General features: G+C 34.8%; 1 protein-coding gene across 1 annotated transcript in view; it reads left to right on the top strand.

The window, feature by feature from the left end:
* LOC148950825 (uncharacterized) overlaps nucleotides 1-15,099 on the top strand; it is a 37,969-nt gene extending 22,870 nt beyond the window's left edge. The window contains exon 4 of the mRNA XM_089090026.1: nucleotides 14,557-15,099. Coding sequence (XP_088946152.1) covers nucleotides 14,557-14,910 — 354 coding nt within the window. The 3' untranslated portion in view covers nucleotides 14,911-15,099. The remainder of the gene's footprint in view (nucleotides 1-14,556) is intronic.
* The last annotated feature ends 3,039 nt before the right edge of the window (nucleotides 15,100-18,138 follow it).

The following is an 18,138-nucleotide window of genomic DNA, read 5'->3' as shown; positions in this document are numbered from 1 at the left end:
GGCCTAGTTGCCCTCCATTTTTTTGTTCACTTAAAAAGAGTACTAGAAATTTTAATTTTCGTTCGAATGAGCCCTCCCACCATATTCTAGGACCACTGGGTCAATACGATCACCTCTGGGAAAAAAAAAACCAAATAAACAAACAAATAAACACGCATCTGTGATCTTTCTTCTGGCAAAAAATGCAAAATTCCACATTTTTGTAGATAGGAGCTTGAAACCTCCGCAGTAGGTTTCTCTAATACGCTGAATAAGATGGTGTGATTTTCATTAAGGTTCTATAACTTTTAGGGGGTCTTTCCCCCTTTTTTCGAAAATCAGGCTCAGGCGCAGGCAAATTTTCTCAGGCGCGTAATTTTTATAGGTAGGACTAAACTTAATGAAACTTTTATATTTGAAATCAGCATTAAAATTTGATTCTTTTAATGTATCTATTGGTATCAAAATTACGTTTTCTACAGTTTCGGTTACCATTGAGCCGGGTTACCACGAACAGTTTGATATTGTTGTCTGAAGAGCACATTGGATTTAAGCACTGACCTGATTCTAGGACATGGGAGGACCCAAAATTGCCAAATAAATTTTATTTTCCAAATATTGAATACACTGGGTCTATTTGTGGTCTTCCAGACAGGGGGGGCTTCAGGGTCTATTATTGCCCTGAAGTAATCCAGACAAATTGTCTGGATTTCTTATTAAAAAGGAAAATGCAAGTCCTTGGAAACACCTTATAGGGATTATTTTTTTTTTTAATTAGAGGCATATTGAAAAATCTCGATCCTTTTCCTTGAAAGTTCTCAGTAACAAAAACATTTTTTGCAAAATTTTCTTTTAATCGACAATCTAAAATCAAAATACACCCCTTGAGTGAAATATTTTTTGAATTAAAATCCCTTGTATGGTAGCCACTAGTTAATTGGTGCACAAATGGAATGAATAAATGAATGAATAAATGAATGAATAAATGAATGACATTTATTTCTTATTTTGAAACATCTGTTAACAAACAGATTCTAAAATTTAAAAAAATTACAGAGTTAAAAAACATATTAATAATGAAGAAAGAAAAAAGAGGGAAAATGAAAGAGAAGGCTGCCGACGAGCACTTTGAAAATCTCCGACGTCAGTATGCCGAATGCCTACATCGACTGAGAGAACTCTGTGATGAAGCCAATGATGTGGCCGCTTTTATGAAACAATCTGAGGAAGCGATAAAAGCTTAGTCTAATATGTGTGAAGATTCTATCAACGGTAAGCAAGCCTTAAATTTGGTCGAAGGAATATCCATCATGGCAAGGCTAGCTAACAGGCGCAAGAGACTGAAAACTCCGAAGATCCTCAGTACATTCAAAAGATACGTGGAGCCATGTCGAATCTCCAAGCAGCGGTAACTCCATTAGTACATGATGCCAAAAGTGTAGCCTTGGACATGAAAGGCCAAAAAGCCATAAGCAAATGGAAAGAATCATCTCAAGCTCTAATTGAATCAGTTCAATTAGACACAATCAAAAGCTCAGATAAATACAAGAAATAGAAGCAATACAAATTTTTATTTCTCCTCTGTTAACTATAAAACTAAAACAGATTTACATACGTTGATTTTACATTTCAATCCTTTTTTGTTTTATGGTTATCGAAGGGGAAATAAAAAAGTTGTGAGGTTTTTTATTTGCTCTTATGAAAAATTACAATTATGGAGATAAGACCTTTTGATACCAGACTAACGTTTTACTTTCATTAAACGAAAGACTAATCTCATGAAAACGCAATTGCCAGTTGAGAAAAATTTTCCTCAACCCACGAAAACGATCTTCTTTGACACAGGATATCATCAGCATAATTCAGTGACGTAATTTCGACTTCATGACTTTTGACTTTTCATTCAGTGACGTAATTTCGACTTTTGACTAACGTCATATACAGGAATCAAAACTGCAGTTCCATTCATCAGATTAGATCCGCCGGGGAATTTTGTTTGTATTTTTAACTTACGGTACGGATCTCTAAGCGTTATGACAATAGACCCAGACAGACATCGCTGGCGAGCACTTAAAAGGAGCTGCACATTTATGTTGAAGATATAATTATCTTTGATATTGTTATAGAATATCCCTATCTCTCTTAACCAACTAACCCTCTACTTCACCTGTTCATTTGGAAAAACAAAATAAGATCAACTTAGAGTCTTAGATGTATAAACTATTTGCTTCAATTTCTTTTTCTTAATCCATTCGCCTTTTCACTAGCGTTATGCAAAAACTGTCTAAGTCACATTTTCCAAATTTTACAGGAGAGCGATTTTTCTGGTTGAAAGCGTCTCCTGAATCCGATTATGAACGAAAACTACTGGGGAAAAATGATATATGCAAAAAAAAACATCGAGGAATTGAAATTTGCCATTAGATTTCTCTAAAATGGAGTATATTTTGAGATAATGGACTTAATCGGTTTTTGCAAATTTAATTTTCTCAAGATCTTTCAAAAAAACAAATTGCAAATTCAAGCTAAGTCAACTTTGTTTATGCAAGAAATGGTAAAAAAAATTGTAAAACATGAGAATATTAGCTCATTCTTCTTCATTTTCATTTTCGAGGTAGTCCACCGCTGTATTGTCATAAAGCAAATTTTAGTAAAAGGCATGATAGTCCTCAGGCACAAACAGCAGAAGTGACATCAAGTCGTCGTATTTCGCTTTGGAAATCGTCTTCCCATTGGGATAATTTGTCTTCATACCTGCAAATGAGATTTTGTTGGATCCTCTTTTTATAAAATTCATTATTCTGAACGGTGCATCTTCATCTAGACAATTTTTTAGCTTGATGATGCTAAATTATTTTTCGTACCTGAACCAACGGACAGCTAACCAAGAGAATGGCTGATTTTCGGTCTCCACTGTCCTTTTGACACATCTTTTCCTGAAAAATTAGTTAAAGTCAAACATTTCTGACTTCGGCATCTCAGTGGCGGTCATGGGAATTTTTCCCCTCGCAAGACGTATTAAGTTCGTCCAGTCAGCTGGAACTCGGATTTCAAAGTCTGTATACTTTTTGGCCTTCTCAATCCTGGCATGATCGCTGTCGCACTCGAGGTGAGTATGTCCAGGTTCGAGAAACTTTTGATCTATCAATTCAAAATCCTCTGAAGCAATTTTAGAAATGTAATATGAAAACATTCAGTTCATATACATATTTTGATTCTGAGAATCCCATATGTCTGACTACAAGACTAGCTGTGTTATTCTTGAAGGCAGTGCCTTCAGAAGCTTGATCAGACAAGAGGCTACCTCAGAGGCTCCCTTGTCACCCATTCCTTCATGCCAAAGGTAATTGTATGACTTTCTCTCTTTCAAATTGCTTATTACGTGAATGGTAAGGTTGTAGGTACACAGTTGCCTTTTTTAGAAAGCTATTTTAGTCTGTACAAAGGGCATAGGAAGACACTGCTGAAGATCAAAAACCCACAACTGAGTGGAATGGTCGCTCTTTACAAACTCTTTGTCTTTCTGTTTAGACTCGTACGCCGATCTATAGGTTGTCTCATGGGCCTCAAGCTGAGCTTGTAAGACTCTTTTGGAATCTTCAGGATCAGCACAATTAATCTGCTGCTTAAGCTTCTCACACGTTCCACAGGAGTCCCTGACAGGAGGTTTAAATCCAAGATTGTATTCTTGATAGAAAACTTTCTTGTACATTGCAATAGATTTTGCTGGCAACCCCTTTTCTGCAGCAAAATCTTTGTAAGGATCGTACATCTTCTGAAGGCTAAGATTAGAAGAAAGATATTTCCTGGAAGTTTGTGACCTTCCATAGTGGTATTTATAAGCAGGAAGTGATTCAATGTGCTGCTTTATGAGCTCAATGTCAGCCGGGACTGATCTGTTGAAAGCTTGGCGTCTCTCAGGAGTGCTAATAATAGAGAACTTCCCCTGTTTTCCTTGAACCGTTGCAAGCTCTGCTTTGGTTAGAGCAAAGACAGACATAAAACAAGACTTGTATATTGTAACTTTGTCCGATTCAACAGTCACATAATAGTACCAGGCATAGCGCTCCTTGTTACTATCATCTTTTCTCTTCCTGGTTCGTTTCGGTCGAGTTCTGTTCATGCAGTTGAGAAGAAATTGCTGCTGCTGTTTCTTTTCACCTATAGCCCAGTACGATTCAAACAGACTGGGTTTCGTTTCACTACCAAGTTTTTCAGAACAGCTCAGCCTGCAACTTCTAAAAGCTTCATTCTGTTTTCTAGCAGGGTGAACAATATTTTTGGCACTCACATATTCTTCGCCTTTGTATTTTCTTTCAGTCCGTTCTCTCCGTCTCATGTAATTCGCACTTCGGACACGCTTTCGTCCAGAATGTGCTTCTTCCGCAGTAACTTCACTGTCTTGGTCAGGCAAAGAATCTGTCACCGGGTCTTCAACAACATTCCCTGACCCACGGGATGGGACATTCTGTTCTTGTTGGCTTGTATTATTATTAATTTCACTAAGACTCTCTTGTGTTTGTAAAACACTAACTGACTGGGTTGTCTCGCCATCATAGTCCGCTTCCTCAGCTGGCTGAAGTCTTGTGTATACCTTTGGGTGATTGAGAACAAGAGCAACAGAGTCTTCTTTGTCGGTGCTACTACTGGAAGGAACAAACTCAGAAATCATCGATTCTATAGAAGAAAGATCCTCCTCTAGGTCACTCTCCATCAGAATTTCGTCAATTGCATTTAGATCAGAAGGTTTCGAAAGATCAAGTTTTCGCCTGGTTCTGCGATCCATATTGCCTGGAAAAAAGGTAGCGTTGAAAACTATTTTAAAGCCTTTTAAGAGTATCAAGCATCTTTCAGTTCTGTCACAACACTCTCTTAACCAAATGACCTTAAATGTACACTTTAACATCCGTGTAATCAATTCTCCAATTTGGCCAATGAGCCCACAAAGACTTAAATAAACGTAAAACTAGCTTTTTCTCCTGTTTTTGTAGAGAGAATACGCTATTTTTTGGTTTTGTATTTGGGTGGATAATGTGAATTGGGGATACATTGCCCGGCAAAAGACAAAACATATGTATTTGTAGCTGCAATTCTGGTTTTATTAATTCTAAAAACATTTGCAGCAGAGGTTATTAACTTTGAGGATTTATTTACAGTGAGAGTGACCTTCTGAGCAATTGGGTGACGAATAGCCTGTTTAGCAAGACTATCAGCAATTTCGTTTCCCTTAATTATTGTGTGAGAAGGAACCCAAACCCTTTTCAGTTGAAGAGCCTGGGAAGATATGATTTTTTTATTCTTTTCCCCTAGACGAGCAACGAATGGAATAATATTTCCTTGCCTATTTTTGATATCAGAAAGAACACTTTTAGAATCACAGAAGATAACAAAGGAACCTGATCCAGCTTCCAGCATGGCATCCAGAGTTTTTTGGAGAGCAAGGCATTCCGTATGGAAAATCGAGGATCCATCTGAAACTCTAATCCCAATTGATGAACCATTCCATTCAGAAAAAATACCTATGGAAGCCCTTCCATCATTGGAAACTAATCGATTAGTAAAAATCTTTTTCCAACTGCAAAATTCTGTCATTTTAGCTAATGTTAGTTGACGAAGGATTTGAGTGTTCATCTTAGTCTTAGGACAATCCATTCCAGGGATATTAGTGTCTATGACATTATCAATACTATTAGGAGGGTTGGAGGAGGTCTGAGTCTTGCAACAAAATATTAAGATTTTCAGGAACACCAATACTATCCAGTAAGGAGCTCAACTTGACAATGGGTGGACTACTATATTTCTTCCAATTTTCACATGAGAATGATAAATTTGCAGAACAATCCTTGAAAAACGGGGTGGTTATGATTTTTGTTAACTTTCATAAAGTAATTAGAGGATAATTTCAAGAACCTTTCTTCTAAAGAAGGGATATTCACCTTCTTGTACAGTGCTACAGTGGGTGTACTTTTAAGAGCACCAGTGATAAGTCTCTGACTCTAATGTACTATTATTCTATTTTAGAAAGTACTCTCTTGAAGCTGAGAAGTACACAGGAAGACAATATTTAATCTTTCCATATATTATGGAAATGAGTAGTTTTCAAAGCCCATCTTGGCTGGTACCCCACTTTTGCCCTGCAACAGCACGCATAAAATTCAGCCATTTTTCAAGTGCATTAGTCAGATATGAAATCTGAACATTCCAATTTAACTTCTTATCGAGCCAAACTCCAAGGAACTTTACATTCCTGTCAAAGTGAATGAACTGATTATACAGAGTGAAACTGGTTGAGCGACAATCTTGCCTATGGTCACTTTTCCTATAGAAAACTGTGCCAGTAGTTTTTGGAAAAGAAAAAATCAGACTTTTTGGATTAAGCCATATTGACAGTTTATCAATAGCTCCCTGAAGCTTGGGTTTGCAAGTTTGAGGACAAGTGCCCTCGGTCCAAATGGCTAAGTCATCTGCGTACAAAACAAATTTTACTGAGGGTGTATTATCAAAAAAACAAACCCCTCAGGCAGGTAGCCCTTGGGAGGATTTTCCTGCAATCCTTGTGGACATGGGACAGGGTAATCCTTATCACAGGAAAATTTTAACATTTGATCATCAGCCAAATCTAGCTTCCTTGTCACCAGACCTTATTGGACACATATTGATTCTTGACCTTCACAGTCAACACCGTTGATTGACCCTACCAATATTGAGTCCTTTTGGAACTCTTTAGTCTGCTTTCTCAAAAGCACAATTGCTCTCATGATTATTCCCAGAGTGGCATTAAGGGGACCACGATGACAGTTGCTTGTTAACCATACTCTTATGATTTTTACTCATAGTAATGATACTGGTCTGATATAACAGAAGATGTAGCTGAACATCCTAAGTCAAGAGGGTCAGACATTCCTAATGGCTTGCCAAGCACTATATGAAACACCAAAAAAATAGCAATTCAACGCTACCAGTCTCAAGATGAAAAGAAGAGAATTAAACATTGTTTAAATACCTTAATATTAACCTTTAAACTAATAAATGCAAGAAAATCAAAATTTAGCAAAATACTTTATTAGTTTAATCGTTTAATCCTTTTCTCCTTTCAGAAATTCTATTTGCTTTTTAAACACTGATCAAGGTGATGAATCAAACCAGTAAAAGTCAAATCTTGCGGCCACAGACAAAAAGCAAAAACATATCAAATCCAGTTACCGCCGGATCCAAGGACTTGGCTTGTTTTTGCGATTTACAAATGGCTGTAAAGGGAATTAAACTGAAAATTCAAATTTTCACTGTGACCTTTTTGAAGACGTAGATCGATTATTCAATTGAAAATATAAAGGGCTGATGCCCTTTTTAATAGTCGAAAGTGATTGGAGAGCAACTAATCACCCTTCCACTCTCACCCTCCCACGCCCACCCCTCCATTTGCCCATTATGTTTAAAAACTAAATGCTGCCCTAAGATTAAATCAAAATGCACTGTGATAATGCTAATTCCCAATAAGGCATTTCAGCAGTATCCCAAGAACGACTGAGGGTATTATGTTCCAGATTTTGGGGCTACTTCTGCTCTTAAAATTTAACCAAATAAAAATAGCGTAAGTATATCCAAGATATCAAAGAAAGTAAACAGATTTTTTTGCGAATGGTATCAAGTTTTCCATTTCAGGTCAACTAGAGGAGGTATGAAACTAAATTAGACAGTATTTTTTCTGTCCAGATTTTTAAAGGGTGTATGCTGCTAAAAATTGCTGAAAATTTTTCTCCAGCATACACATAGCAGGCCAAGCTATAAAGTCTTAAAAAACGAAAAGGATTAAAGTACAATTTTCTTTTTCCCTGAAAATTCTATGTCAATATAACACGAACAGAAATTAATTAAAAAAAAACTTTTTCCACAAAATAAGTTTTTCAAAGAAAAGTAAAGAACTCCATTTAACAAAAAATGAGCAAAAATATAATCAAATAATCTACCAAACGTGAATCTACCACAAATCAGCATCGATGTATAAATGAAACCCAAAACGAACAGAAATTACAATAATTAACCGAGTCAAACTCAAAACGAGCAGAAATTAACATAAGTTGGGTGCAAAACCCCTATGCCTTCCCATGGCCAGAACAAAATTTGTACTTTACTGAAAAAATGCAAATGAATGTGCATTGTCTGTTTAATATACATATACTGAAATTTAGTAATCAAAATGTTAATATTGATGGTAATTTGATTTATTAAAGTTATAAAAGTAAAAACACTTATATTTTTTCAGTAAAGTGCAAATTTCGTCCGGCGCCCCTTTCATAGCAATGTCCCTTCCCCCATGAAACTTTCTTCCTTCAAATTTGCCTCATTTGGGAAGAAAGGGAGAAACACCCACAAAAAGGAGAATTTTAATGAAAATCACGCAATTAAATTCAGCGTATCAGAGAACCCTACTGTAGAGGTTTCAAGCTCCTATCTGCAAAAATGTGAATTTTGTATTTTTTTTGCCAGAAGAAAGATCACGGATTTGTGTTTATTTGTTGTTGTTTTTTTCTGTTTCCCTGGGGTGATCGTATCGACCAAGTGGTCCTCGAATGTCACAAGAGGGCTCATTCGAACGAGAATTAAAAGTTCTAGTGCCCTTTTTAAATTACCAAAAAAAATTGGAGGACAACTAGGCCCCCTCCCACGCCCATTTTTTCCCAAAGTCACTTGATAAAAATTTTGAGATAGCAATTTTGTTCAGAATAGTCGAAAAACCTAACAGCAATGTCTTTGAGGATGACTTAAGCCCCCACCGTACCAGGGGGAAGGGCTGCAAGTTATGAACTTCCCATTGTTTACATAACAGTATTGGTTATTGGGAAGTATACAAACGTTTTCAGATTTTTCATTTCTGGTGGGGGGAGGGGTGTCGGGGGGGTTACGTCAGAAGATCTTTCCATCGAGGAATTTTCCATGGGGGAAGAGAATTTGCATGAACGGGGCGCTGGATTTGCCAGAATTATTTGAAAAAACAATCAGAAATTAAATAAAAAACAAGTTATTCTTCAATTGAAAGTAAGGAGTAACATTGAAACTTAAAACGAACAGAAATTTTTACATATATGAGGGGGTTCGTCCCCTTCTAAATACCTCACTCTTTACTCTAAAGTAGTTTGAGTAACTTCAAAAGAGCTATTTATTCTAATTAAACGGCCTTTATGATTCAGGGTCATTCTTGAAAAATTGGAACAAAATTTAAACTTTAGCGTAAAGAGTGAGGTATTGACGAGGGGGTGAACCCCATTATATTACCTATATGAGGCAGTTCATCCCCTCGTCAATACCTCGCTCTTTACGCTAAAGTTCGAATTTTGTTAAATAATGGCCGATATAAATGATAATTGGTTTGTTATTTTTCGGCCAATCTTAGCCTTTAATTTTATCTCAAGCAGCTTAATACGCGGTAATAAACTTAATACGAACAGAAAATATTATGTATTTGAGGACGGTTGCCTCTCTTCAATAGCTCGCTCTTACGCTAAAGTTTGTTTTTTTAACTTTTAAAAGAGGTTTTTATTCTAATTAAACAGCCTTTGTGATTGACGATTCATTCTTGAATAACTGGAACAAAGATCAAACTTAGGTTATTGTAAGCTTATTATTAGTTAAAAAAAATTAATATGCAAATTTCGTTTTAATTGTTCATATACGGTGAAACGAATTTAAAATCTGCATTAATTCAAAAACTTTCGGAAATTAAATTAAAAAAAAATTTTTTTTGAATTAAAAGTAAGGGGCAACCTTAAAACTTAAAACAAACAGAAATTATTCTGTATATGAAAGGGCCTGACGCCTCCTCAACGCCCCGGTCTTTACGCTAAAGTTTGACTCTGTCTCACAACTCTACTTTATTAAACAATACAAAATTTTAGCTTAAAGAGCGGGGCTTTGATAAGGGGACAGCCCCTTGCATATACGGAATAATTTCTGTTCGTTTTAAGTTTTAATGTCGCTCGTTACTTTCAGTTAAAACAACTTTTCTTTTTTTTTTAATTAATATCTTCATAGACTAGCGCATATTTTAGGCTTTTATGCCCTGGCTAATTTAAATTTGATGGTTCCGCTCAGTAAAAGTGAATATTTAGTGGATTTCTGAAAAATCTTGCTATAGACGTATAAGTTCATCCGAAGGCACTTTTTCAAGCTCACTTTCAATTTTTTGTTTAGTTGCTTATCCGTGCCTTACAAATGTGAAATATTTGCAAGAAGGTTGCTTTTTCTATTAAAAAATGAGCCTTATTGTTCACGTGTGCACGCCCTTAAAACACTGGAAGAAAATGGTATTAGACTTCTTCTGTTGTTAGAACGTTCTTTCGAATGGACAGTTATAAATTGGAGGCTTTAATGTTACTGCTTATTTCTTTTTTCTTCTTCATTATCTTAGTTTAATAATTTTTCAACGATTTTTACTATTGATTTAACAAACACATATTCTGGAAAATTGATAGTTCGTCGAAATGCTCGATGTTGGACTTGTGAACATTGCGAAATAAAGATTTAGAGATAAGAAAAGAAATTGGATGACTTAGCTATTGTTCCAAGAACGATAAGGTACACAAAAACAAAATGAACTCTTTAGAAGCGAATACCTGTTTTCTTGTTTTAAAAGAAGTTGGTAATTCAAGACTTTTTCAATGGGCAGATTTATTTGTTTTCACAAACTTAAGTCGAGCATAAGAAATATTGTAGTCTAATTTTGACCCACTTGCATGGATATATTTTGATATTATTTTTATCTTTTCAATGCACTAAAGAAATCTATATGGGTGTTGAAATTTTTTTGGACACTCAGCTTGTGTTTTATAAGGCAACGCGATGGCGCTTAGAGTTCTTTCAAATAACCAATTTTAATCATGGACAAAAGGTATATAGGCTAATACAGATATCCAAATGGCCTAGACTATACTGCAACAAAAAAAATAGGTTGGGTATTACGCATGCCTTGAAGTTATTTATGATGATGGTAGAGAATGTTTGAAGACAGTGTTGTCATGTTTATTGAACAATATATTTCATCCAATGATAAACAATCATATATGATTCAAATGATAAATCCATATTTGTTAAACAATATTATTAGATGATCATAGGATTATGACTGATAAGTGATTATAAGTAAATTTACAATTATTTCACAGTAATTCTCTTCAATTTCGTTTATAAAGGTCAATGGTTCTGAGTAAGCTTATTTTTAACAAGCAAATTTCAATGCAGCTTGAATAACCTAAAAACAGCTCAAGAAGTGAAGGTGTTTGAATATGGACATCTATCCTTTAGGTGATAATTAGTTACTTATTAGCTTTTAAAGCAACTAGAAAATCACAAGGAACTTGTGACCCTTGGAAGGTGCCCTGGGAGGGGAACATTTGGAGTTTAATTTTTGTATAATTGTTTCTTTGAACTGAAACTTTGCTAAAAGATGCCCAACCTACTTTAGTATGGGTGCCAATTCACATATTTTTTTGGGGGAGGGGGGGGGGGTACTTACAATTTTTTAAATTAAGAAATAAAAAAGTAGTTTTTAAAATCTAAGGGATGGTGGGCAATTTATTTTTTATTTGGTTTTTGTTAATGAGTATACCAAGAAAGAGCATTTTCAAAATCTAGGCAAGAGGAGTAGTAAAATCTAAAGGGGGCAATTACCCCCTCCCCCTATTAGTGCTCCCTGATTTTGAGGGAATCTTATTTTCCTCTAGACTCTCTGTACTTAAACCAGATAATTTATTTATAGTTAACACAATATATTCGTATATAATGGCAGAGCAACAATTTGAAAAAAAAAGGTTTAAATAAATAATCGACGAAAAAAATAGATAAGACGGTGGGGAGGGAATAATACGCATAGCAAAATTGCAAATTGATTCTTTCTGTGGCTTTCCGTGGTTAATCTCTATTCGATTTTGGTTTACTTGACATACTCGAACTTGCATCATCTGTTCATTATACACAAGCTTGTCATTAAGGAGATGGGGTACGATAAAAACTTGCCCTATCTCGTCCATTATAAACATTTTTAGTTTGTGTAGTCAAAATTTTTAGAATTATGTTGGCGGTCTTGATATAAATTGTAGAACATGCATAGATAATAGACTTAAATAAACGAGAGAAAACTAAAAGCCGACACAAAATTTCCCGGATATCTTAGAAAAACCATTTAATTTTTTCAATGTGGGCCTGATATAGAGGGCCTCTCTTTTGATGAGACTTACATTATCAGGAAGTATGAATTTGTTTTTTTCTATTGATCGGACCAGAATTATCTAATTTAAGTACAGGAAAGGTCCGTCCCTAAAAATATTTTAGTCTACCTGCTCGAAAAATAATGAAAATCAGTTCAAAGGAATTATCATTTGACTGATCTTGCCGCTTTGGGAATTTCTTTGTTGTCTCCTAGAAGCAATTAGGTCAAAGTTATACCATAGTTAGGCGTTTTATGTATGTTTTCTTTTACATTTATTTTTATTTTTTTCTTAGTATTAAGTAAACTTCGGCAAGTGAAAGACAAGTTGCTGTGATATTGTGCACTTTATATACCCCTATTAAGTTTCCAATTACAACCCACAAGCAATTACAACCCACAAGCATAAATTGGCTTTGATTTACTGAACTCGAATGGATATTATTGTTTGATTTTTACAATCATTTATGGTTATTGCTAAGTCGTTACTTAGTTAAATTCTAAGATAGTTGAAGTGCTAAATATGAGCAGAAAAAGGAACAGATTGGGGCTCAACTTGAAGAGTGGTCAAGTCCACCGTGATGGTCTGAAGGAGAAATATTTTTCCCAGGGAAGACCAGCCTTACCGAACAATTTGCGTATTGTGTATTTATATATATATGCATGAAATTACTCTATGTTGTACCCAAATAAACATTTCTTAGCGGTCCTTGTCATCAAAATTAAGGTTAGGCTAAGACCATGGTAGGGTTTTCGTCAGGGGCATAATTTCGTCAAAATCCTGGGGGGAGGGGGCAACGTTGAAGCCAAGTTTCCCAAGCCAAGTGAAAATAACAGTAAAAACTAAAATATAAGCCGTTTGGTATCATAAAGGTACTATTTAGTTCTTTAAAAGTACTATGAAGGTACTTTATAGTACTATATAAAGGTAACTTATAGTACTGTAAAGGAAAATACGTACTAAAACCTGATCTGTTTCTGTTGATGCTTAAATTATGCAGGTTCATCTTAGTTTTGGCAAGATTTTGGAAGTACCTAAATTTCAGCTGGGGGATGGGCAAACTGGGGTCTGGGGAACCAAGGTCTGGGAGGGGTAGTTCCCACCTTCCCCATAGCATACTACGCTCCTGGTTTCTCAAAAATTACCATCCATTTGGTATATTTATAGATTTATTGTGTTCCAGCTAATGCCCTACTCTATTTTTCAAACTTAAAAATCTTAACGAACTATTTTGTAAGCTTAACTTTTCAAATTAAAAATTTTAGAACGATTGTGACTGGTAAAGCCAGAGAAAAAACGGGGTTTCAAATTTGACATCAAACGAAAATCTCTAAGTTGTTTAAGTATTTATAGTTTCCAAATAATTCCCTGCTCCCCAACCCAAAGAAAATACTTTGAATTCGACTTTCAATGATTCTTCGTAGTTGTTTGTGCATTAACACTTCTCTGGCTAAGGCCCCTTCAGGATGATTCCCTCCTTAGATGGTTACATCTCGAAAAATTATCCCTGTGTTTAAAATTTCGCTCATTTGATAAAATTACCCGTTCATTCAAAATTCCTTCTCTTGTACTTTTTTTTCTTCCGTCAAGATGTGATGCATTCGTAAAAAACAAACGTGCTTTCACTCATTCATTAGCAAGTGTCAACATTTTTTTACTTGTCAACCCCCAAATTCTTGATTGATCTTGATAACTAAGCCCCCTGGAGAGGTTGCTAATTGAAGCTTTGTCCTTTGACAAATTCAACGACAAGAGAGCCTGAAAATTTAGCACTAGGCTACCACATCACCTTAATAAAGCTTAGTAAAATACTACCAGCATTCCTACTTAGAGTAATCTTTTTGCTAGAAAATTAGATCTGCGTTTTAAAAGGAACAAAACAACTTGGATTATTAAACAAATTCGACAACCTACGAATTTAAAATTCGTCATGGGATCAACCAATTTAGTATTTCGTTATTTTCAAGCCCTCTTGATCGCAGAATATGGCTTAGAAAAGATCTTTGCCAAAATGTTGGCGCTCTTCCTACTTTGTTCGTGGGTTGAAGGAATTTTCCTCGACTGTTGTGTTCGTACTGTAATGTTTCAACATCAATAGATTTTATAATCTTCCATATGTATGAATAATCTCAGCTTCCTTTAAAGCTTCCGGTTGTTACACAGTAACAAGAAACAACAAAACGGACGGACAGCAAAACAGTGGACGTACTCTCGAATTTCTAGCCTAATAAAATAATGAAACTGTTATTTCAACGTATAAAATTGAGCTTCCGAAGCAAATCTCTACATATTTTTATTCATTACTGTCGTAATACTTTAGATAATGTTAGAATATGCTACACAAATCTCATACAATAAAGTATAATTTCACTTATAGGTAAAGATTTGGTTTCAAAATCGGCGTAACAAGTGGAAAAGGCAGCTTGCTGCTGAATTAGAAGCTGCTAATATCGCTCACGCTTCACAGCGTATTGTCCGCATGCCCATGCTCTTTGATACAACTGCAGCAACTTCAAGACATCCGTCAAACATGGCTCATCCTATAGCTCGACCTTCACCAGAAAGGCTTGTAAATGGCTCAGGTCTACCCATGGCTTCTGGTAGTTTATCCCATAGTATGAACTTTTCACCGATATACTCCTCATCGAATCCATACCCTGAAAGGAGCTCAGTGTTTCTAAGTGCTGATAAGGAAAAAGGTCCTATAAGATCTCTTCCTGGCTTACTATGATTTTTGAGTTTCTGTTTGTTGTAAAGCAATGTTTGTAAATAATTTATCACTACGAAGCTTTATTAAGGGATTAGAAGTTGAATCAAAGTTGTGATTTTTGTTTTATTAAGAGGTCTACGATTCTAATATGGGATATGAAGTTACAGAGATGCCCATTATTTTTACTCGTTTTATTTCTTCCGCAACAGCTTTTTAAATGGATTAAAGTCGTAAGAAGACATTAGTATTTATTTAACATAATCTGAATAGGAGATAAAGCAATTAAAAAATTATCAGTATAATTAAGTGACCTATATGTCTGACATCTTGTGTCATACCTGTATTTTTTTTTTTTTTGTTTTTTTACTTTGTTTCATCTTTATTACTATAACCAAGTAAAGAAGAACAGTGGAGTTGTTACGACCTCGTTATGATTTTCATTATGTCCTTAAGAAGAGAAATATCGCTGTTTTTTATTCTTTTTTGCAGCTCTGCGAAGCTTGTGTTTTGTACTGGGTTTTGCGCCTCCACGCTGAGGACTTCTCACAACGTACTTACAAACGTGAAAGGTCCCAGTGACTTTTAATTAATACTTATGCAGTTTACTGAATCTTTATATTAGGTTTGTACTGGCTTTTGCGCCATAGTTTGTTGGCCTCGAAGATTACGACGGCGTGGTTCTTCCATTGTAATATTTTTTTCTTCTTCACTTTCTATTTTGACTCGTTCTGATTCTCGCTGTCGCTTGTCTTCTAACAGCACTATTTTTTGTTCTTCACTTTCATTTTTCACATATTATGATACTCGCTATCGTGTATCAATTCTCTAATAAATCTCTTAGAAATCAATTTCGTAGGATTCTCAAAGCTGATGATCGAAGGTAATTGTCGTGTTCGAAAGTGAAAATAACTTTTTTCACAAATGGTATAAGAGTGGAAATTTCCTCTGGAATAAATGGTTAGTGGAATAAATATTTGGTGGGTGGTATAAAAAGTTGGGGGAATAAAAAGTTGGGGGAATAAATAGTTAGTGGAATAAATAGTTGGTGGAATAGATAGTTGGTGGAATAAATAGTTAGTGGAGTAAATAGTTGGTGGAATGAATAGTTGATGGAATAAAAGCTCCTCTGGAATAAATAGTTGGTAGGTTTTCAGAACTGCTTTTAATTGGCTTAAGGTTATTTTCTTACTCTTTCGAAGAGACTTATTCGTTATCTATGATAAGATTGTATTGCAATAAAATCAAATACACGGGTCAAATTCCCACGATGGATGCATGGTCTGTAAAGTAGGAGGAAGAGACGAGCGTCCTTTAAAAAACTAACTCGGAGAAAAAAGATAAACTCTAAAATTGATCAGCAAAAACTAAACAGACTTGCATCAATCATAGAAACATCTAAACCTAATACTAAAAAAATATGTACAACAATAAGAGAGAAGCCAAAAAATGTATTTATTTTATTTTTTAAGAGGCCAAACAAGTGAATCTTTCGAGATGATTCAGACATCATGTTCTATACAACCTAATTCGTTGTTATGGGATTGAAATTAGACCTGAAAAATTTTTAGTTTCAATAAGGATAATAGTTAAAAGACTTGCAGGTCCTGGTAGTGAAATCTTCCTGGTATTAGTCTAAAGCATTTACCCTCCCCCCCCCCCTCACAAATGGATATTCTTAGAAGCATATTTCTCGTATTTTAACCCCGACCCCTGCCCTTGGAAAAAAAATTGTTTATGCTGCTACCTTGCAAAAACCGATTTACTTCGGGGGTTACTAGCAAACCCAGTTTGCTATTTATTAATTATAAATATAATTTAGCTCCAAAAACACCTCATAAGCACCTCAAAAAGATAGATATAATTTATATTTATAATTCATATTATAAATATATTTGAATTATCATCATTTGAATTTATAATCGTTTATATTATATTATAATAAAAATTATATTATGATATTATAAATGATAAATATTATATTTTAGAATCATTTTGAATTTATATCATAAAATACCTCATAAACACCTCGTAAGCACCTCTAAAAGATAAAAGCAAGTTTTTGTCTGTTTTTTTTTTTACTTTTTTCAACGAAAATGCCAAACAAATCATTTTCTTTCATTTAAAACAAAAAACTATTATGGATCAGTTATCCAGTTTTTAGTTGAATACATTAAACAAGGTCGTCAAGCCTGCTATTTTGATTGGTAGCGTTGGAGAACCACACAGAGCTCCTATTAAATTTTCCCTGATTCAAAGTATAGTACGGTATTCATTTATAAGCGACGGCAATCTATCACATTTAAGTTTAAAAGAAAGTATATTATTAACACAAAATAAATTTGAAGAATGTTGGTTCACTACAATCCTTGCCATAATTCGAAGTTTATTGTGAGTTCATATCTCAACTATTAGCATTAGATATTGATCTTTGCAAGCATATTTCTTTAGCTTTTTTGCATCATTGCACATGGTTTTGAGAATTCTTTTTTAATAAACCTATCAATTGACGACTATTATAACTGAGGCTATAGAAAAACACTATTGTGTCTCCACAATGGAGCCCACTTTATGGGTTATTATTTCGCTCAACCAGTAATTAGAATCAATGGAAGTTTGAAAAACTGTTTTTAAAAGATTGTCAAGGATTAAAGGATGATGGTATCGTGTTTGGAAGGCTGAAGAGTTGCTCAAGTGGAATAAATTAGAGTCTATTGAATGGAACTTAACATATTATTAAACGAGAAGGGAAAAATCAAGTTTTAGCTGCTTAAATCAAGTGTTTTCATCAGATATATATTAGCTCAGTGCAAAGTGCCATATTTTTTTGAAGGGACCGTGTATTTGCTGGGGGTACAACCAATATTGTAAAAAATTTTATGTCCAGTTTTTGACAAATATTTCACAAAATTTCGAGTCTTAGGGAAGAAAGGGGAATGGTCCTGGTGCCCCTTGTAAAAAAAAGCCGAAGAAGGGCGTTGAGTTCTCATTATGTGTGTTTTCTAATATTTAGAAAGCACAGTTTCTAAACTTAGTTTCCAGCAACTGAAGGAAGCTCAACAGCAAAATAATGTTTACTACGATAAATAGTAATTACAGTAAAATAATAGTAAAAATCATAGTAAAAGTCATAGTAAAAATATCAAAAATCATATAGTAATTCATATAGTAAACATACACTTATCATATAGTAAATCATAGTAAAAATAATAGCTTTGACCAAGGGTGGCCACTGCTATGCCCATTGACGAT

The sequence above is a fragment of the Artemia sp. Qi Xiang Cuo genome, chromosome 6 (assembly GCF_049724085.1).
Source record: "Artemia sp. Qi Xiang Cuo chromosome 6, ASM4972408v1, whole genome shotgun sequence".
Classification (NCBI taxonomy): domain Eukaryota; kingdom Metazoa; phylum Arthropoda; class Branchiopoda; order Anostraca; family Artemiidae; genus Artemia; species Artemia sp. Qi Xiang Cuo.
This window is presented reverse-complemented; position numbering and strand designations above follow the sequence as displayed.